Here is a 23,179-nt window from a genome sequence, read left to right as displayed (position 1 = left end):
ATTGATTCAGTATTTATTGTTCACCACTGACTTTATTATTGTAAAACATTGTAAAACAAAAGTACATCTTTCATTGTCTCAGTGTTATTTTAAAATATGGGAAATTGCTTTGGTTGAAAAATTAAGAGAGCAACAAAGGACTCTTTAAAACTTTCTTCTTCATGGTAAATTTAGTAAAATTTGGTCACCATTTGTTAGCTATAATTTTTTCCTAATTAAATTACCTTCATCTGTACACATGTTGTTTTGGACAAAAAGTATGGGTGTTTAAAATATTTGTATTTCTCAAGTTTGTGTGTATGTGAGTGTGTGTATAGGCAGATATAGTCTTTGTTATTAGTGGTTTTTTTAATGTTGTATTGTTATTGATATTTTCCTTAGTTTTTGGATTTTTCTGGAAAAAGAAAATAAGAAAATAAAATACTACCTTTCTGCCAAGTCTGTCCATTTTTGACCACCCAAACACCATAAAGTTGTGAGGTACAGCATTAATCTTACTGATTTCATTAATAAATGTAATATACATTTACAAATATAATTGTAATCATTTTAATAAACAATTAAATAAATATTCTGACTTCTATATATTGGCACTCCCTCTGTTTGCTGTGTACAAGGGATATGTCATTAATACTTCCCTACAAGTTAGTCATCAACATTGTTGAGCTTATGAAACAAGCAAGAAACTTAGGGCCTTATTGTGGGAAACAGCGCATCAGGCTGCCGTATCAGCTTCAAAAGCTTCTTCACTTCCCGAGATAGTTTCTGTCTTTTCTCATCCTCTGCCTATCATGGCCCAACTGTCAGCTGCTCTTTGGTACCAACTGCTCAATTTCTTCCTGTAGTGCCCATAGGGTTGAATATGTCTGGGAACTAGCTCCATTAACTCTGGGAGGTAATCTCTAACTTTTGCAAAGGAAAGCTGAAAAGAAGAAAGCACAGAAACACAATGTAAAACATGTAGAATTCTAATCCTGCCCTGAAAATAAGAAAAATGCCACCATTCTTCTTCTAAGAGGGTTTCTGCAATTCCTTTGATACCTGCCCAATCAATACTAGCTATATCTGCTACACTGCACTTGACTCCCTGCTTCTAAGGCTGAGGTATGGGCATGTCTCTGCTTCAGTATAGAAGCTTTCAGGAATGAATTATCCAAACTAAGGATCTGTATCAAAAGAGAAAGTAAATCCCAACATTGTTTTATTTATTTATTTTTCAAATTTCTATTACCACTTCTCTCTCCCAAAAGGGGGACTCTGGGCGGTTTACAATAAAACCTCTGGGCGGTTTGAGTCCTATGTGGAGTCATTACTGTGATAATTGATCAAAAGCAGATTGTGCTTCAGTCTCCAATAGAGCAGTGTGCTTCCCAAACCCGTTCATTCTTATTTTTGAACAGAAAAAGATGGTACAGTATTCTCTTTCCATGTATGGCAGATAGTATTTTATAAACCAAATATTGCTTGCCTTGGGGAAATATGAATGACCTACAGTGTAGCTCTAAAGTCTTTGCTTTTTACTGTTTTCTCACTGCATTTTCAAGAGTATGTTTCTTTATCCAATACAATTACAGTATGTTTTTGAGATCATACCATCTGTCCAACCAGGTAAAATCCTGGTAGTTCACTTGTACAATATTAGTTGTTTAATAAACAAATACATTGGTATTTCAGTTTAAGTAAAGCTATTTTTAATGCTACAAATAATGAGAAGGAGCATATATACAGTAAACTTCCAGAGTATTTAAACACACACACATGGAAACAATGTGGTAAAGATTAACAGTCATTGATTATGTACTTTATGTATGTAACATAAAATATATTGAGTTGTTGGAAAATAAATATATTCCTTGATTACATATAATTTTATCAGAGGAAAAAATCCTACACTTCCCTCGTGTTAAACTAAGTTAAGAGTAAGCTTCTAGGTTGCCTTTCTGTCAGAATTAAGAATCAACATGATAGACAAACAACAATGACTGTCAGTAAAATCATAAACAAATCAATCCAATCATAAGGCTAGTAAAATCCACCTGTTAAAATTAAAAACAGCAGCAGGAACTTAACAAAGACCAATGTCGAGCAGAATAAATAAAATTGTGTATCATTCTAAAAGACAGCACCTGAAACAGCTCTGTACCACATATGGGATGGTCCTTTAGGCAGCTTTCCTCACCAAGACACTTTCAGATGCTTTGGACTTTAGTTGCTCCAATCACATCAGGTTGGAGAAGAATGCCTAAGGTTATATTTGCATAACAAGCTTACCCATGCTCAGTTTGACTATGTTTTATAAATCAAATTGCATCCAATTATCAGATTAGATAACAGCTATAAATAAAGATGACTGTATGTAAAAAGCTTTGATCTTACTTTGTGTTTCATATTTATTGCTGTAAACCACTTAAAATCTATATAGATTACAACACTGCATTTTATGAGGGTGGGCTAAGTTAGTCATTATATAGAGCATTTATATTGTGCAAAATATTTTACAGAAGGAAAAATCAGTTGTTTTTAAATGTTTTCAAGTTTGTGGCTGACATTGTTAGCTACTGCCATATATTTTACTGTTCTGTCTGATAAGAAGTAACCTATTCAGAAGGAACTACCAAAACAAGATGGCATTCTTAAAGAATTGATTGAATTTGCAATGCTTATAATATAAAACTCAGAACATCTGTTAAAGGTTTTTATATAAGGTGTTACTGAAATACAATTCAGAAACTGATCAAGTCAAAGACTGCATGATTAAATGAATGCATAATTTAAAGAGGACAATTGATATGTAACAATAGGAATATCAATGGAAGGTAAATATTATATTTACTATGAATATTACACTCAGAAAAAACTGGCATAAGAATGAGTCCCTTCACTAGAGGATTGGCATGCATCTATGTAAAAAAATAACTTCGTATCTAAAAAATAAGTCTGATGTTAACATTAACTTCTGCCACATCTGAAGTTTGAGTTTCATTCAATATAAGATTTTAAAGCACAAGGTTTTTTTCTAGTCATAAAATAAAAAATAGACAGTTTCAGATTAGTTAGAAATTCTTGTTAATTATTATTATTTGGGGAAGTTTTATCAACCTATGATCTAATGCTAGTCCTTAAAGTGCTAAACTATTATATGTTTATATTTGTTCCAATCTAATATGAGCTGTCTATCCTTGTGGTTTTTCTGACAAAATGCAGGAGTGGTTTACCATTACCTGCTCCCACACAGTATGAAATTATGCCTTTGCCATTTTCACTAAAGTCATTATCTGCCCCAGCATTTTCTGTCTCTGCTGCTCAGTATAGGTGCCTGCTTGCTTTAGCTGGGCAGCTGGGATGACCTTCATGCATTGGGTGACCCTGCTGGGATTATGTAGTCTTGGCGGTCAGTCTTGACATTCTTTGCTCACCCCTCCAGAAAAATCCAAAAACCACCAAGGAAACCCTCCTGCCACAACAAGGCAGCATAGGTGGAGCTGAGGAGGTATTCAGATCCGAAAACCTGAAGGGCCAGGTTGGGGACAGATTGTCCTGAAGAAAATCTGTGCAGTTGCTAAGAGTTGACACGAACTTGATTGCACATAATCATCAAGGTGAGTTGTAAGAATAGATTTTTAAAAAAAAAATTTACATTCTTTATGTAATTTTTATATTTTAGAAATCTTTTATGTATTCTTTTTCCCTAAAAACATAAAAAGGAATCTGTCAACTGATTAGAATATTAACTTCATTCAATTATACATTTATTTTAAAAGTAATCCAGGATAGACCTTCACGGTGAAGTTTGAGCATGGACAAATTCCATTCAATTTAGCAGAGATTTTAAAAAGAATGCAATAAAGGTCATATGACAAATGTTTGAGAGAAAGTGACTATACATAAATCTTTGCAGGATTATGGGTATTTATTTATAAATGTTGGTCCAATGATTTATTGTATAGTTTCTTGATTTTTCTGCAGGAACTAGGTTGTGTTATTTTAATTTATTACTTATAAAAATATGTCTGTGAGTAAATAACTAAATTGTATGTTCGCATTTACTTATTTTTATTTAATTTTACAGGTCACATCAATATAAACGTAGAATTGATTCATTCACAGTATTAATTATACAGTACCAAGAACAGACAAATATAGATTATAAGAAGATTGTAAATGTTATGATGGGCCTTAAAGGATGTTCTCTTTAAAAATACATTCAAATTGGACATACAAAAGTAGAAAAGAAATGAAATAGTATATAATAATTTCCTAGACATCAAGTCACAGAAACAGATACTACAGAAAACAATATATATTAGAGTATTCTTTCAAATTCCATTGCAAAGAGCTTTGTAAAGCCTACTTGTCAATGGGCCTGAGGAATATATTTTTAATGTTTACAGTGAACTTTCCTGAAATGTAAATAAATGATTGGCAGCACAGGGTTCATGATAAGAGCAGTCTGATGACAGCAGTACCTCAGGCAGCAACACTATACCACCAGTTGAGTCAGCAGCATACACTGTTGTTCTTGTTTAATTGTGCAAATGTATACATTAGAACTGGGTGTCATCTCTTGATTGCATTGTATCTTAAAAAGAAAGAAAAGTAAACAATATTGCCTACATGTCTTAAGTTCAGATCTGAAACTATGGGGAGCAGTAAAACAAAAACTTTATTTTTTTTTTAAAAAATGCAACATCTGTAGCTTTTTAAGTCACAGATTGAACAGTTGGATTTTTTTTCCTGTTATTTCTATGGCCAGCCCATGGCCCACTAGTATGAGAAGTAAGGGCTGTTTATTATGAGGTACAACTGATATTTTAATAATCTTCACTAAGATGAAATTACTATGCATTCTCTTGCACACACAGTGAAGTAGATATTCTGGCCTATCTGAGCCAGTAAAAACCTTAGTCTCAGCTGAGAAACAGAGCTGGGAAATTTGCTTACCTGGCCATTGGAGCTGGAACCATTAGTGCTGTACCTGTCTTGACGTTAAACTGGAAACTGTGTTTTTTCACTGCTGTAATTAAAGCAAAATGTTTCTTTTTAATTCCTAATTAAACAACAAAGCAATTTAGGAAATCCATAGCAATATTTATTTTAAATATTTATAAGATAATTGACATGAAGATAGTCATTACTTGTTTATAAACTATGTAGTTCCAGATTTTATTCATTAGTACAATTTTAATTAATAGGGTCAGCTAGCTTGGTTTATTATTTATTAAATATTTCCTGTAAAAAGGGCTTAGAGCGATTATAAATAAGAAACAGATTACAGTATTACTACCAGGTGGAACTCTCTTTCTAAGAGAGAATTTCTTTTAATTCCAATTAAAAAAAAACCCTAAACCAATAGGACTAAGCCCCCATATGAATGAAGCAGATGAGCCATCAGGATGCCAGATCTGGTTTGTATCAATCTCCTTAATGGATCAAAATAAGTATCAGCAGTCCAAATTTGATTTACCACCCCTTTCTTTTTCTGATAGAGGCTAGTCAGGATTTTGTTCTTTTTCCTGTTAAAATTATATAACAATAGAGCACTACTGCCTTGAAAGATTTAACCAGTCTTTAAACTTGTGGCAGACAACATTTGAACAATAGGTTGTATTCCCAACAAGTGTGTTTAGGAAATAAAAAACTCTGGCTTGAGATACAACTTAAAGTATTAAAGGTTCTCTATTTAACTTTTTATATCTATATCATCATAATTTGAAAAATAAGGAAATTCTTGCTTCAAAGCAATAGAAAACTATTGGCTATTCTTGGTATCTATATAGAGATGAAGTCTTTAAAAACATTTACAGCATTAAGCAACCAGACTTGCCTTGAAATTGGATGCTTGGCATAAGTAAGACTCCATTTTGCAACGCTGCATGTTTCAGTGTTTTGGAAGGACAGTTTTACACAGCTGAAGTTTGAGCACATACTAAGAATTTGCTTTCTAAAATTTCAGCAGGAGTCTTTTTTTATGACAATAAACATTTTGAGAAAGTTTTACTCTGAACAAAAAAGTTGTGTTACTCTGTTATCTTGACATTGTACATTTTTATATAATGCAGTAGCCAATAACTGCAGATCCTGGGTGTTAAAAGAACAGGCTACTTTCAGTCTGTAGAAAGCTTGACCTCAGGGGCACAGAAACTGTTGACTCATTGTTTTTACAACATATATACTATTAGCCCTTTGTCACATTCTAAGAATGACATCATCGTCACTGCTTTTAGTAGCAGGTACTGCATGAATTAAGAGCTTTCTGTCCTACTGGATTAGTCAACAGTGTATCTCTAATATTATCAGGATATTTCTAGCTTTCCACTTTAAGCTGTTATTTGTGACTATTCGTATGTAGGGAAAACTGGTATTCAGAATAAGAGTTGCTGGGAGCTTTCACCCTCCCCCTATGGTGCACTCTGTTGCAAAGATCCAGGCTTCTAGGCATGTTGCCAGGGAGGGCAAGGACTGGAGGATGAGTGCCACTGTCAGCACTTGCCTTCATGAAAGAAGGTGGGATTTGAATGGGGAGGGTAGGATCTGGAGCAGGGGGGACTAGATCTTTAGCCTCTTCATGGCTGAGCAGCAGCACATGCTAAGCCTCTCCCTAAAACTGTTTACTGGAAGCACAAGACTTTTCAGAACTCTTGCTGGCCTGGGGAATGCTCTGCTGTTAAATGGAGGCAGAGTCTAATCCTCAGAGCATGAAAGTTCGTCAAATAATGCACAAACGTGACATGCAACAGTTTGAAAGCAGGGGGAAAACAATTCCACTTTATGAGATTGATAATTTTAAAGGAGGCCCGGTACATGCAAAATACAGGAATGGTCAGCACCAAGTTTTGTTTGTCTTTCATACAAACATTATGTTAAAAACGTTATTGCAGACTGCCTCCTTAAAGAACAAACATCAAAATAGGAAATACTGGTTCTGCAATTATTCATAAAAGCCTTAAGTATAGTCCTGTAGACACTTACCTAGTAACAAATCCAGCCAAACTGAACTGAAATGGGGTTTACGTCTGAATACGCAGGCATAAGATTGGGCTGCCAGTTTTTTTTTTACTGGTACAGTAAAAAAAAAAAACTTACTCTGCATTTTGAGTGAGACTTGGGTATCATGAGCAAAGCATCCCACTCTAAAAAAATGAGATTAGTTAGATGCTGATGTATAAATAAAACAGATAGCTTTCCAAGATCGTTAATATCAGATAGAATTCCATTACTTTTTCTTTTTTTTGCCTTATTCAACCATTTTGTTCATTTATGAATCTTAAATGCTGAGAAAATCATTCAAAGGCATCCTGGCACTGTTAAGTGTTTTTTTTTTTCTTTTCTTTTTCAAATAAGCTGTGGCTGAAGTTATCTTATCTAAAGTTCAATTAAATCATTTCATAGTGTTATAAAATGAGAAACAATAGTCAACTCATTTAACTAGTGAAGACAGGCTTCTGTAAAGGGCTTAGAATGTGCTACTTTTGTTCTTTAAGTGGTTTATATGGTCCAGGAACAACTAGATATATTTGTGTATGCATATGTTTATATTACTGCAGTAATCAATTCCCTTAACAGGACAAGCCTGTATACAATTCTATACAGAAGGAAGCTCCACTGACTTCAGTGAAACTTATATCCAGTTAAGAAAACATAAGATTGAATAGTAAATTGAACATTCCAGATGTAGGGGTAGGGGAATTAAAATATATACACATAATTTAGCTTATACTTTTTTGAACACTGGCCTGTGCTAGAGTCAGTTTCTTTCGCTGAGCTGTACTACAGTCAGTTTCTTTCAGGAAAGAAACATTTAGAGCTGTGGTATTGCACCTTAAAAATCAGCTTTACTTACAGATTTAAAAACAGCAAATTTTGATATTGCTGAGACAAAGGAGCCCACCTCAACTATAGGCCTAGAGTTTGATCGTTTGTTTATGAAAATCCTTTTCTTTCCCCTCCCATCCCCTATTTGTTTGTTTTCTTTAATGTGTTAATAGGCAAAGGAAGATTTTTTTTAAAAAAAACCTGCTTTTTTACTAAGAGCTACCCTATCTGGGCTGAAAAAATCTGGATGGCCACTAGATGGCAGCAAAAAGATACAGAAAGCTCTACCTCTTTTCTCCTATAGACAGTTCAATGGAACTTTTGCAGCTCAAATAAAGTTGCTGTATTATTATGAAATATAACTGCTTAGGATTTTAAGTTAAAGTAGTTTCTGCCCCTTATTTAATAAGGCTATAGCATTCTTCAAAACAACTGACCCATTAATGCATGAATATTCTTCAGACTGTACATATGTAATTGAAAAGAATATGAATATATGGATTTAAGGGTTCTTCCTATAGCTCTTCTATAATATTAATTAGTAAATTTGTGCCTAATTTAATCATTCATAATACCTAGATTATAAAAATCCTTTTCTCCTTTTTAAATTTAATTGGTATCCCATGTCAGTTCAATACACCATTCTTCTAAGGATGCTTCAGTAAAAATACTACAAGACAAGACAAACGGAAACCACATAGTAATTAAACAATGTAATTGCACAGAGTTGTTCATAAAGGCTTAAAAATGGAAATCATAAAAATATGTTCATTTTGGATCCAGAGTTTCAATATATCTTAAGGATACCAAACTGGGTAAGGTTAATGTAGGCCCAACCATATACAGTATCTATCTAAAAATAAAGAATTTTCTCCTCCCTACCATTTACTATATCTCAGAAAACTGAAGCATCAGCAGAAGAATTTCAGATGATGGTATTAACTAACTTCATAAAATCAATAAAATATAGCAAAACCAAGCATAGAACATTTTTGTTTAAAACCTATTGTCTTTCTGTTTAACTAATATAGTAATACCTTTTCCTGAAGCAATATAGCTTCAACTTGATAGGAAGCTTTAAAGACAGTAAAACTACTGAGCTATATAAGAGACCAATGAATTGGGATGTATTTCTCTGCAAAAAGGCACATGCAGCAGAATAAGCAAACACTTGTGTTGACACATAATGCTAAGCTAGGTTTAAACTATGACTTATTAAACAAGCCATAGTGTCTTAGTTTGTGGTTAATGCTAAGTCATAATGGATAGGTTCACACAAGTTTAGTCAAAGGTAAATAATCTATAGTGTGCTTTAGCATTTTTGTGAAACTGGCCACCCAGTGTGATTGTGCATATATAGCAGGAAATGGATAGACATGCATGACCAGTTCTAGAATTTGCTCCACAGGGTGTCAAAATGCACTGTGTTATATTAAAATGTCTATATGTCCATGGATCCATTAACTGCATGGGAAGAAGTACCAACTAATAAAGTAGACAATATGCTTTCTTTCTCAAGACTGTCTTTGGGATTATGATGAGACATGCTTTTTAAAATTTCACTGGGATGGATGAATGGAGATACACACACACACATACACACACAGTGTGTGTGGGTGTGTGAATATACACACACACACAGTATATATATATATATACACACACAGTATATGTATATATGTAGATGTGTGAGTGTGTGTATGTATGTATATACATACATAGATACATATATATATATTTATATATATATATATATATCTGTGAATCTCCCTATGAAAACCAAACAACTATTTTGAAATACCATGCACCAATGTAAGTTTATTTGCCACTTCTCTGTGTATATTGGACTACATTATAAATAATATATTTATTAAATATATAAATTTTTATATTTATATCCCGTGTGGGGGAAATGGGCAGTGATAAAAATATGATAAATAAATAAATAATACACATTGGAAAAAGTAACAGCCTATGCCCATTTATGGGATAATAGTAATATTTGCATATATGATTATACACACACACACACACACACACACACACTCATCCATCCATCCATCAAAATAGCTCTAGCTCAGAAAAATTCATGCTATAAACTTCTAGTTTGTGAAGTGGAAAGGGTATTCCTTTGGTAGTGTAACAAAATAGCATAGAGCCTTACTGATTTCACTGGATTATATAAACGTTTATTCAAACTGGAAAAAACAAAACAGTAAAGTTCCATGAACTTTCTACAATTAAAATATGTTGCTTTTTGCTTCTAAGGGATACAAATTTGATTATTAGAGGTAATTGTCTGATTAGTATCTATTTTCTTAATAATTTAGTTTTCCAGGATTTTAGTTCTATACACAAGTAGCAGAATTACACCCACTTATTTTAAGTGGAAATTGCATTAAAAGCTAAACAAACTTTACTTTCAAACAAAAATAGCAATTGATTACAAACTGAACATGAGTAAGCAATGCGATGTGGCACAAAAATGGTAAATGCTGGTCACTGACTGAAAATAATTTCTTTTGAAGGTAAATACAGTATGAAACTATATCAATAAAGGTTCATACTTTTTCATGCACCATTGCTCAGACCTTACCTAAATTATTGTGTCCAGTTCTGGGCACCACACTTAAAATTTAGACACCCTGGAAAAGATTCAGAGAAGGGCAAGGGATTGATAATTAAGTCCTATGAAGAGAGTTTGAAGAAACTGGAAATGTTTAGATGGGTGGGGAGAGTATGATAATATTCTTCAAGTTCCTGAAAAGATGTCACAAAGAAAGCAAGACCTGTTCTTTATCATCCTAGAGCACAAGAATAGGAAGAATGGATTTAAATTGTACGAAGGCAGATTCCAATTGAATGTTAGATAAAGTTCTTAATAATGAGGGTGGAACCCTCATTATCTGGGTAGAGGGTTGGGCGGTAGCTCGTGTTTCCTGGATGTGTTCAAGCAAAAGCTGGACACCCATCTTCTAATGATGCTTTCATTTAGAATCGTGATGGAGTACTAGATTGGGTTTGATGGTCCTAATGGACCCCACCCATTCTGTAATTCTTGGAATGGAAGCCTGAATCAGAAAGTACATAAAAACCTCATCCTTAAATACTGTTTAGCTTAATCTATGTTTAGATAATCTAACAAGGATTCAAAATATTGTGCACTGTACTTAAGGTTAATAGAAAGCTGAATATTTAATATGCATTGTATCCCATTTTGCTATTTCATTTTGCTATTTCAGGGAGATGGATAATGACTAAATAGAACTGTCAACCTCATCAAGTGTAAACTCTACTAAATTGTCCTAGATTAAAGTAGACTTTTATCAGCAAATGTTATTTTTCCTCCTTTTAGAATGTAGGAAATACTACAGGGAGTTTAATTAATAGCACAAGAGTTTTGTTTCTCTTTAACCACTGGAAACTTTTAAAACATCTTGTGTTCCTTGTTCAGCAGCATCCCAAAATAGAAATACTGTGATATATATACTGCAATATAACCATATCCATTATAATATGGTAAAGTTATGCAAACATATGCTGCACCAACTTTATATTAGCATATATTGAATATAATTCCTTGGCATAAACATAATCTGAATCTAAATGTCATTTAGAATAAGAAACAGAGAAGGCCTGAAATGGTACTTCCTACTCAAACCTCCAGTAAAATGGCTGTTACTTGAACATGATGATGGCTATTGTGTTCTGATTTGGGAAAATGGGGGTAAAACAACTGGAATAATATATTGCATTGTATGACGGTCTAAAATTTACTTCTGTACAAGGATGCAAAGTTTACTGTCTTAAAAATATCATCTTTCTCTACAGAATTGTTCAAATATCAGTTAAGTAGCCCAGCTCTCAAATACTGACTCTCTTCTCATCTGCACAAATCAATTTGCAGAAATCTTTATGTTCATGAAGAGTTAAACTTGAAATCGTAAGTAAAAATACACATTAACATTTGCCACATGAATCATGCTTGTTTTATTATTCATATTAATGTATGAGAAACATCTTTCCAATACTAGAAAAGCCCAACTCTATTGATTAAAGTTAATACTTTAGAAGTAGAAAAAAGTGAACCCAAATGTTTACTACTATTTCCTTGCTTAAAACCTACATGTAACCAAGAGCATTGAGGTAACTAATTAAGCTTCCAGGCTAACTTTATTTTCAAAATGTCTTATTAAAAGGAACAAAGGTTGGCTGAAAAATGTAGTTTTTCCTTCGTAATAGTAGTTAATATTCTTTATGGTGTGAATATTTTCCTGAGTGCTAATGATCTTCCAATAATTAAATTCACTATTGTCTGAAAAGGATAGGAATGCTTAAGTAAGATAAAACGGCTGATCTTTGTGGAAGCGTTATTCAGCACATTAATTTTTTCTAGGATTTGGAAACAGAGTCATAGTCCCCAACAATTTAAGGGTATAGAAACAGAAAAAGAAAGTTCTACTGTAAGGTGATGCTTTCAGTTTTTAGACTGATACAGGCTTGTAACTTTAGGATGGCATTAAACAGTGATAACTGTAACACACATTAACAAGTTTCTTTCCATCTAAGACATTTCAAAAGCCGCAAAGTGCTGACATCTCTTTGGTAAGTGCTTTGTAAATAAGGGGGTTTCTGGAAATCGTTAAGTCCCATTTGGCTAATATAATTGGGAAAATAACAGGACAAAGTGGTGAATTTCCTCTAAAGCAGAACACGAGAAATCTCTTTGTCCTCCCTATCATTCACCCGGAGCTGATACTGAGACCAGGTGATTCATATATGTGCTTTTCTACTTTCTGAATTCCATGTGAAATACTAGCACATGGGCAACAGAAACAGTAAGTTAAGAATTAACTGTAACATAGCTGTAAAATAAAATAACAGTACCTCCCTTGCCGCTCGCCTTTTTTCCCCGTGGGCTAGCACCTCTTAGGCGAAGGCCGCCCTGGGACAGTTGCCTTTGGCGATCCCAGAAGGAAAAGGAGCAGTTCCAGCTGCAGCTTCCCAGACACGCGCAAACGCACACCGCCTTTTCCCTCGGCATCTTCCCCGCCGAAGGAAAACCGCGGAGAGATGGCGTTTTTGCCTCGGCGTTTCTGGCCGCTCGGGCTGGGACTTCGGCGTTGGAGAGAACCCGCAGATCTCGCCCATCCAGCGCGGCAGGTTGCACCGGCTACGAGAGACCTCCTCGAGGCAAGGTGGGCGAGGGCAGAAGGAGGGGATGCGGGGCGCATCAGAGGTCGCTCCTACTCCTGCTGCTGCCTTGCCTTGCCTGTTCCGGGGAAGGGGCTGCGGCTCGCGCGGGGCGAGAGAAGTGCACGCGGACCCCCCGGCTGACCAGAAGGGCAAAGACAAAGGCCGGCGAAGCCCGCGGAGGAAGAAGCCAAATCAGTACAATCAGACTGTTAGGGAAGGCGCGGAAATTTAAAAATGTTTGGACAGGAAGAGAAAGGGAAAAGAAACCGTAAAGGGGGAGGGACGCGGACGGGGACGGGGACGGGAAGGAAGGCGCGGGGGGAGCAAAGTAACGGTTCTGAAGCTGCCCCTCCTCTCCCACCCGCCGCTTGGCTCTTGGGCGCGGGCCCCGCTTGGCCCCGGCCTCGGGCCGGGCGCAGCGGCGGAAGGGAACCTCGGCCGATTCCCAGCAGGAGAGGCGAGAAGCACCGAGCTAAGGAAAGGACGCGGCGCAGAGGCCAGGAACACCTCCGACATTTTGAGCACCTCGCCTCTGGGCCACGCTACTTGCTCCTGGCCCTTGGGAGGGAAGGGTGGCTCCCTTCCTGACCTCGGTTTTGTGCGTCTGGCGAGATAGAGGTAGCCAGCTCAGGATTCACAGGGATTACCAGGACAGACCGCCAAATGCAGATTTCGGCTCCGCGGGTGGTAGTGCTTGTGCTGGTGTGCCCTGGCAGCGGCTCACCTGCGGCGCAGGGCATCCGGCTGGGATTGCTGCGGCAGCCAAATTACGCTCCCCGGAGGGAACGGTCAGGATCTAGCAAACACGAGCTAGGGGCAAGAATGGGTGCCTTGGATCGCTTTCAAATCGTCCCTCTAACTTCGTACTCGAGCAGCGTGCTCGCCATTGCTAAACCTATCCGGAATATGGGCGTGAAAGATCTAGGACGCTAGGGACCCACCTACCATCCCTACTTCTCTTCCTCCCTTCCCGTTAGTTTCTTCCAATTTGACCTCTACCTCCTTCCATGTGTGTGATCTTCAGTGGCACTTCTGACAATTAAGCTGCTTCAACTCTCCCGATTTTTACTTGGGAGTAGCAAGTCTCACTGAAATTAATGGCCCTAAGGTCCAAGTTCCCAAGGCCAAGTTTCCGGTGGCCAAAGAAAGCTCTGTGAAAGTCAATGGCACTTCGTTCCAGACGGAGGGCGACAAGACTGGAGACTGGCCGAGCGCAGCTTCCTTGAAGCCGGGTATTACTGAGTCCCGTCCCCTTTTCTGTTCCCTGAGCAGTAGGCAGGTAGTCCCACCCGTCCCAGGGAGAGAAGGGGAGGCCTCTTTCAGGCAAACGGGCTCTAGGTCGGCACACGTGCTCCATGGAAGTAAATTTGACAGATCTTCTCGGTTACCTACAAATGCGACTTGGGTTTATTGAGCCCGAGTTTTCACGCCCTTGCCGCCTAATGCATAAGCGCTCAAAAGGCGGCTTTGGAATTTCCATTCATATTCAGTCTTGACCTGCCCACCTTCAAAGATGGGACTGGGTGTAGGGAATCCAAATGTCAGTGCTCTGAGGTAAAATTATACCTCTTTGACTCGGACTCCGGGCGGACGTCAAGCGCTAGTGAAACAGACACTTCCAGATTGGACGCCAGTCTTCATGCTGCTTACCTATTAACAAATCCGACTGAAATAATGGTGTAACTGTCCATCTCTAAGATCTACGTCGATCTTTCGCTATGTGGGTGCCAAGTGAAAGACAGTTAAAGAGCACCGGTAAGGATAAATATATGGCTTATTGAGAAAACCTCCAGTGATTAGTTCCCCACCCTCTGCATTATATTTAAGGGAAATCGAATTACTGCTATTTGCTGTTAGGTTGACAATACCAAGAGTTCATATTAGCCACATTAACTACTGAAACCCTCCCTTTTTTAGCTTTTGAAAAAGAGAAAGCATTCCTGCCTTCTTTGGCCTGACACTCGGGAAACCATGCAAGTCATTTCTGGAACCACAGAGTTCAGGATGTTTCTTTTGTGTTAACAATTTGACTATCTTTCTGAGCCCATTACAAACTCCATCACCTGCTAGAAGCTTGCCTATTTACTAGCTTTTTGAATATTAAGTGTTTTTTTTTAATAAACCTCTCATGGGGATGGGAGGGGCAGGTTCACCCAAAAGAGAATGTGAGGTTTTGTTTTGTTTTACAGACAGCAAATTCCTTTAGTTGCTTGTTTGCTTTTTAAAGTTGAAGCTTTTAATTCATTAGAAGAGATCATTTAAAAGGATATGATTGGGTTAAATTCTCGCTTGAATAAACGTTAGCTGTTCTTGTTAGCAGTGGAACTCACTGTTTTTTAACTGACCCTTCTGAAACCTCAGTTCAGGAAAGGAGAAGCTTGTACAATGCAGGAGAAACGCCGGGGACGAAGCTGCCTGATTTATGAATCCTTTCTTTTAAAAAAGAAGATTTCTATTTTTGAGCCAAATTTTCAGGTCCCGAAACTGACCAATCTAGCTGGACTTGCCACCCCTCTTGAAAGTAATAATCTAAGACCTGAGTCAAATAAAACATCACACTTTCCCAGGTGTCTTATCTTCACAGCCACAGTACAGCTGGGGCACACATCCCATCTTGTGACACACTTGATGCAAAGAATTCTTTGTGGAGGCGAATAGTAATAAATTCTCTCCACTGCAACAAACTTAAGTTTTTAATCTGAAAACTAGTAGGATGAGAGAGAGATTATTCTAAATAATTGATAAAGTTATAGGTTTTGTAGTTTATTCCCATGCAAAATACATCTGTTTCAATAGCCAACTTTTCTACTCAACAACCGTGCCTAAATTTAATTCACATTTTTGTTTCTGAAGTTCTATACTACACTGTTACCTAGAAATTTGTGGACTCTGTAAAATAGGCTTTGATCAAAAATCCCAAGTTTAACCACAAAAATAAATGCTTATTCTGGATTAATTTCACTGGAACAAATTTAAGTAAATGGTACTAGTCTGGCAACTTAATCTGAGAAAATCTAAAGCATTCCCAAAATCTTATCAAGTCACTAAACATGATCTAATCTTATAAATTAACCTATTTTAACTGTTGTATTTGTGCAAATAGCCAAAATACCATATCCCCACACTTGTGTGACTTTGGACTCAATAAATTCATTCTTATACTTTTTGTTATATCTTTTATTGAATCTTCACTATTCAAAGTACTCTAAATCGAGATTTCTTCTCTGCCTCTCTGCTCAAATGTGATGAATCAACTGAACCTTGGGTCCTAAACATGTTTAGCTAGAAGAAAGCCAGATTTCAGCAGAACTTCCTTGAGAAAAAAAGATGTTTAGGAGGCAAGGCATGACAATAAAAATAGAAGAAAAGTAACAATGAAATATCAACTTCATCAAAAATTTGCAAGTCACACGTCCAAAAGTCTCTCTTTTTCTCCCACCTCCCTTTCCAACACAAAAGGTCTTTCATATATACACTCCTTCATGCACTGTTTCATATTATGTTAACCTTTGTTAGGCTAGATGGTGTTCAGGGATAGGAAATCACAGTAAGCCTTTACAGATCTTTAAAAAGAAAGTTATCAGAAAGCACAAAAACAGATCTTCAACAGTTTTCCCCCCCCCACCCTCCCTTAAATGAAGGGTGGGGTGAGCAGCAAGAGCAAACCACATTTAAAAAAGAAAAAGCATTAATAAAAGAAAAGCGAGCGCCCACCCAGGTTCTTGCTTGCTTCCTGATTCCCCCCCACCCCAGGGAAAAATATCACCCCTATGTCTGCATTTGAAAAAGACCAACCCCATCTATTTGTATATTTTGATTAAGGTGTAGAGAGAAAGAGAGGAGACAGGTGAACAAGCAGGCGTTTTGGAGTCCGGGACAAGGGGTGGGCTTCAGTCCCCGCTGAGGGCACCCTCCCTCCGCCTGCTGTTCTCCAGCAGTTTGGCGACGTCCTGTCTCTTGTAGAGCTTCGCCAGATCGTAGGCGGTGGCTCCCTTCTTGTTGCGATGCTCCACCCGACTGGCCGTGCGCTCCAGGAGGAAGGCCACGACGGGCAGGTGGCCCTCTTGGGCGGCCAAGTGCAGCGGAAGGTTGCCCTCGTTGTCCTCTACGTTCACGTCCGCTTGGAACTCCAGCAAAGTCTGCAGCGTGTCGAGGAAGCCGGCGCGGGCCGCGTCGTGCAGGACAGCGAAGCCGGTGCGGTCTTTCAGATCCGGGTCGGCGCCTCGCAGTAGCAACTGCCTGGCGATCTCCGGGTTCCCCAGCTTCATCACCTGAAGGCAGAGGGCGAGGAAGAGAAAAGCGAGGCGGTGGCCAGAGGGGAAACGTGCCCCCTCCCCCTGGACTGGGTTCACCCATGCACACGCGTAGTATCCCCACACACTGGTCGGGCCTTACCTGCAGAGCCTTCGCTTGATTTATTTATTAATCAAATTTGTATGGCCGCCCATCTGATTTGGCTGTGGGAAGCCAATGTGAAACTTCGCGCGGGAGCCTAGAGCCCTGGGAAAATGGGATGCCTACTTCTTCGGTATCCCAGGGCAGAGGAATATAAGGCTAGAGCATTTTACTGGAAGGCTTTCTAAGCAGGGGTATTTTGGGATGGCACCGGCAGCTGCCTTCTGCTGTGTATTTGGCATTTTTGGCGCCCTGCTTGGCCCTCAGTGTTAATAGCCCATGGTGCCAGGAAAACCCCTCTTGCACTCCTACTTTTAAAAGTGGCAAAAGGGACAGCAACTAAGAGAAAGAGTGCAATGGAGATCCTCTAATTGTCCAAATGGTATTGCTCTGAAACCCACCAACACCATGCAGAAATAAATATTACTAAAATAAATAAACAAGTATAATGATGGGAAAATGTATTTCCTGTTGTGGTATGATAAAGATAAAAAATCCTGGGACAGGAGTAAAAGGATGGAGTTCTTGGCTAAGATAAAAGGTACATTATAATACTGATAGTCTTGTCCTACTTTGATGGAAAATAGGTCTAAAATTCAAGGGACCCATATCCCAACTGTATTAAAGACAGATGACCTAAATGACTATTTGTAATTAATGATGTGTCCAAATAAGATGTGGAAAAATAAAAGGTCTGTGTTGTACCTTATTAACAAATATACATTTGAGAAACAGTTGATGTAATCAGCTCCACTTCTCCCCTTATTTAAGCCTTTCCCTCTTTGCAGTTGAGAACAAAATAAAATATACCCTAAACAAAAGGGCAGACAGAAGATTTAGAATATAATGTGTTTTGCAACCCTTGATGCATCTAAAATCTTTCTTAGAGAAGGGGGTGCAAGCAAACATGGAAAACCACCAGAATGAATGAGGTAAAAGGGAAATGAGAAGAAGCCACCATTAAAAACAAAGCTCGGTTGCTTCCGCTCTGGGAAGGAACTGAAATGTAATCCTATTATGATCACATTTTAGACTAATACTTTGATTACTCAGGGATCACATTTTAATCAGTAGGAATGGGTATGTTTCCTGTGACCCATATCTGTGAACTAACCAATCAAATGCATTTATTTTTTAAAAAATTTTTTAGTAAATTCAGGGGGTCTTACTTCCAAGGAAATATAAATATCCATTTGCAGTTTTAGTTTCATTTGGGATTGTTATGTGAATGCAAATCAATATTTCTAGGTCTATTTCTTCTCATGTTCAGTTTGAATGGAAAGCTTTAAAAAGCTGTTGGCTTCCCTAAACATCCTTTTTCTTTTCTATGTAAACATTCTGTTGTTATCACTTAAAAGCATAGTTTAAGAATCAATGTCATCTCTACTCTTTCTGGTTAAAGAAAAAAATGACTTGATATAGTAACTTTATAAAATTTTCTTATATTTTCGTAGTTAGGATTGCCCAGCTTAGAGACCCTTGGACTTTTTGCTTCCTGAATCTTTTAATCCTTGTGTCTGTAAGGCCACAGCAAAACCTTTAGCAACATCACACACTGAAGTTTATACCTTAGTTGAGCTTTTGGTATAGGGAACAGTCAGTTTTGAAAGATGATGTGTTCCTTTACTTGCAATATTTTTTCTTCAGTCCTGTTTTACCTACCCATTTATAAAAGAATATAGCTATATGCCTTATACGTTTTTTTTTTTCCTGTGAGGAATGCTGTCTTCTGTTTTCAGTATACAAAAGGGGAACAGTTACAGTAAACAAAACTGGAAAGAGTCATAAAAACAAGAGGGATATTAAGGAATTATGTGTGACAGAATATAAGACTCAATGTAGATCAGCAGCTATAAAGATGATAGTTTACTAGGAGATAACCTCTTCCTTTATAATACAATCACCTGCCCTCTTGTTTACCAATCTGGAATGCAAATAGTAGGAGTACAGTTAGCTTTTTGGGAAATAATATCATAGTCATTATAATAAAATGAACATATACTCCTTAAGCTTTTAGATCTCATCACGTATCTCCTGTCAGACTCATAATTTGGGATAAATACAAAACTCAGGATCAGGTTCCTACTGTGGAATATAACAGGTAGACAGTATACTATACCAACTATGAGAAAGTCCTATTTTAGAGAGTTTTAGATGTTTCTAAACGTTTTTTTTTTCTGATGTGGAATTGCTTTAACAAGGGAAGGGCAGAGATAGGCAAGAAAAGGCCTAAGCCTAGCCTTTCTTAGCCAAACTGAAAAAAGGAGGCCTGCTCATAAACACCTGATCTGAAAATGGAGAAGGGGGGAGGGGGAAAAAAGAGAGGAAAAAAAAGTTCAGAGAAGAGACAGAAGTAATTTAAATGAGTGAGACCATAGAAGCCAATGTGTATTTTCACTTTCTTTGGTATAATAAAGGGTAAGCAATATTGACTATCAACTCAAGTCCTATCATCCACCCACTAGATCTTTCTGGATTACACATACTGAAAATAAGCAGTCAGCCTCTTCTGTTGTGTTTACCTTTTATTCAGTGTGTGTGTGTGTGTGTGTGTGTAGCTTGCCTCAAATGATGATTTACGATGAAGCTGCAATGAAAGTAGGTGGTGGAAAAGACATGCCCTTGGCTGAGTAAGCAGAGATGTATCTCTGTAAATCATGCGATGGGGGGCTGGTGGAATCATTAGTTCTGATTATACAATAAGAAAAAGAATTGGCAGCTCAATAAGGAGGTGGAAAATGAAGTGCAGTTCTTATTCAACAGCCCTAATTCAATCATTGGTTCTGAACATGTCCTACCTGTTACGGTGCAGAAGAACCTAAAAGAGTTCAAGGCATTTATGCCCCTTGCAAATTGGAAAATAATTTAGGATTACTGAGCTGAATTGGAAAAGAATACCATGAAAGGTCATATTACAAGAGGGTTTCTTTCCATTTTAAAGAGGGGATTGTGTTGCCGGAGTTTTCAGCCCTCACCAACAGGGACCCCTCTCCCAAATTTCAGAAAGTGGATGCTGTCTGTAGTTTAAACAACACATCGCTTTTCTTTAAGGAGCCTGCTCAGTAGTCCGCAGTACTTCCGACCAGATCCACGGTCTCGCACCGGAAAATCCTCCCAGATTTTCACCTACCTTTTACTTCTCTTGCTGGCTGGGCACCCTTACCTCCCCCTCCCCAACGCTTTCAGCACCGTTATCCAATGTTCTCGAAGGAAAACATCTTTCAGCGGGTTCGGGGTTTTAGTAGCTGGAAAAGCTCCAGCAGCCGCCTGTAAATCTAAACACTGGAAATGGGTGTATGCGACGTTATACCTACAGAAAGGAAATTCTCGCAGTGAAGCGATCCACCGATTTATCAAAAAGCACCCGAAGGATGGGGAATAACAAAGCACTGGATTTTCTTGATCCAGATCGCCACACCGCTTTACCGTACATCACAGTTATTTAGTGGCGATAGTTTTGGGGGGGACATGCTCGCCAGAGGGTGAGAAAAGAATGAAGCCCCAACCGCCACCTTTTAGTAGCCAGACAACACCCCCTGTTCAGATACCTAAACAGATATAATCCGGATTTCAAAAATGAGGTGTTTACCGACCTGCTCTGAAACACGACCTAGCCCGGATTGTTCCTTTCCCTCCCCCTCTGCCTCCGCCACTTGCTTCCCTGTCTCAGAAAATGTTTGTTCAAAAAAAGACGAGGTGTCTTGCAGACAAGGTTGATACCGAGATTAGACAAACATTATTCACCAGGTTTTACTTAAAGTACGTCACTTTAAGGAGTTGGAGCCGTGAAACTTATAAAATATGGCAACCAACTCGCTTTTTAAAAAATGCTGATTTTTTTCCTCCCCTTTTTAAAACGGTCCTCTCCCCCGTCAAACCAGTTCACCTAGTGGTGAACGATTGCCTCTGTCCGCCCAGATACCAACCTGCAGCGCAGTTCTCCCAAATCCATTTTGTGCATTGACGTTTATATTATTTTCCAACAAATTAGTAACTTGCGCTAGGTCCCCTCTGGCAGCTGCGGACGCCAACTCATTCGCCAAAGGTTCGGCCATTCCTTAGGGCGAATGACGATCGCCAACGAGCAGAAGACCTGGGCTTGTATTTTATTATCTTATTATTGTTTTTAGCCGGGCATGGCCATCGGAAACTGACAGGAGCGGGGATGTTAATCTTCTGGAGTAGACCTTCTTGTAGTAAATACTCGTAAAAAAGCTCCTTGCCAAGAGCCCGCCCCTTGGTTCACACGTCATACATACTGCTGCAGCTCCGCTTGAAAAGCAGATCTCTGCACCTCTAACGCGCACAACACCCGCCCCCCCCGGACCTTGGCCGGGGCGAATAAATTGATACAAGCCCTTCAGCAAGCATATCAGTCTCCCGGAAAAACGCGAGCCGAGCAAGGAAGGGAAAACGGAGAAAGCAAAGAACAAGGTGGAAGCGGAGAGGTGGCGAAGAGGAGGAAGACACAACCCACCGTTCTGTCCAGCGGAGACACCCGAGACCCAGGGTAGGCTTCTTTTGAAGCCGCGAGTTCCATTCATGATTTTGAAGGCTGGGGCTTCGTTCTTGACCCGTTGAGGTTTGAGTTCGTTCTTCGCCCCAAGCAGCAGCCCCCTGGACGGCTCGCAGTAGGAGCGAGGGGGTTAATCGAGTCGCGGTAGCCAGGGGATTAACCAGCGCCAGCAAGAGATCAGCTGCCAAACTCCTCCGCGGGCTGCGGTGGGACTCGCCGCTCCCACCCCGGGGCGGCGGGCGGGCGGCAGACCCAGCAGGCGCAAGGTCGGGGTTGGGCTGAGCCCGAGAGAGCGCCGGGCAGCCTGTGCACATTATCGCACCCAAGAGGTCGCCGCATCCTTCGGCGCGCGGGTCGCTTCGGTGCGGCTGCGGCGGCTTCAGCTTTTACCGTGTCCCCGCCGCCTCCTGTGGCAGCCCTCTTCGGTAGCGAGAGGGGCAGCGGCGGCTGCGCCCCTCTGACAGGAGCCCTTCGGCGCAATCCCAGCCTGGCTAAAAGGCGCCAAAGCAACTCTTCAACGACGCTGCCGGGGCCGTCCTCCGTTCTGCGGAGAGCGTTGATTGCGGCTCTGCGGGGGTCTGGAGCCGCCGTCGCTGGGTCAAGCCCGTTGAATTTTTTGCGGGCTGCCGCCGAGAAAGCCGGTTCCTCCTCCTCCTCCAGTCCAGAGTCTCTCTCCCCTCCCCAACTTCTAACCTCCTCCTCAGCTTTTTTTGAAAAGGAAAAACATTTGAGCGCTCTTTGACTTGAAACACCCGCCCACATTTTAACGGCAGAGATTTAAGGAGGCGCCACAGAGTTCCCGGCAAAAGCAGGAAGGCCTGGGCGGGAGGGTGAGTCCAAGCGAGTGCGCCGCCTCCTCCTCGCCTCTTCTGCTGGGCTCAGAGTCAGCTCAGGCCGCGGAGCTGCCGTTCGGGGCCAGTAGGCCTTGCCGTCCCTTTTCCCCACACCGTTACCCCGCCGGGCCTGAGGAGATAAGCTGGGGCAACGCGAGTCTATATTTGCTCTTTTAAGGACATCCCCCCGTTCTTTAATATTAGCCTCTTTCCAATATAGCCCGTGGCTATTTATGCCCCCTCCCCCGCTAAACCTTCCACTGCCACCTCCTGGGCGCCTTATACAATTATGATGTCACAGGGCTCCTCGTTCTCCCTTGATACGAAACGAGCCAAGACGCACGGCACGTTTTACTACTTTCTGATGGGTGGGTGCGCGCGTGTGAAATGTAGTTATCTTTGTTGACGCCAGGTCTGCGGGAACTGC

The 23,179-nt window shown here is 39.5% G+C and overlaps 1 protein-coding gene and 1 long non-coding RNA gene across 3 annotated transcripts; both read right to left on the bottom strand.

Moving 5' to 3' along the window:
* Positions 1–580: 580 nt before the first annotated feature.
* Positions 581–7,054, bottom strand: LOC134494875 (uncharacterized). The gene is made up of 3 exons (XR_010067715.1): positions 6,970–7,054; positions 4,942–5,014; positions 581–922 (listed from the first exon to the last, which is right to left on the bottom strand). It is a non-coding gene; the product is annotated as an uncharacterized LOC134494875 (long non-coding RNA).
* An 8,629-nt stretch (positions 7,055–15,683) lies between these two features.
* CDKN2C (cyclin dependent kinase inhibitor 2C) lies at positions 15,684–22,617 on the bottom strand. Of its 2 annotated transcripts, none has more exons than XM_063297917.1 (2): positions 21,881–22,617; positions 15,684–17,279 (listed from the first exon to the last, which is right to left on the bottom strand). In XM_063297917.1, exons 1-2 carry the CDS (start codon positions 21,941–21,943, stop codon positions 16,899–16,901), a joined length of 444 nt encoding a protein of 147 aa, XP_063153987.1. In that variant the 5' UTR covers positions 21,944–22,617; the 3' UTR covers positions 15,684–16,898. The 2 variants fall into 2 exon arrangements, with proteins under 2 accessions (XP_063153987.1, XP_063153986.1); XM_063297916.1 differs by lacking the exon at positions 21,881–22,617 and adding an exon at positions 21,330–21,865.
* Positions 22,618–23,179: the final 562 nt, after the last annotated feature.

This window comes from Candoia aspera, chromosome 3 (genome assembly GCF_035149785.1).
Source record: "Candoia aspera isolate rCanAsp1 chromosome 3, rCanAsp1.hap2, whole genome shotgun sequence".
Taxonomy (NCBI): domain Eukaryota; kingdom Metazoa; phylum Chordata; class Lepidosauria; order Squamata; family Boidae; genus Candoia; species Candoia aspera.
The sequence above is the reverse complement of the archived record's forward strand: the minus strand, read 5'-3'. Positions and strand labels throughout refer to the sequence as shown.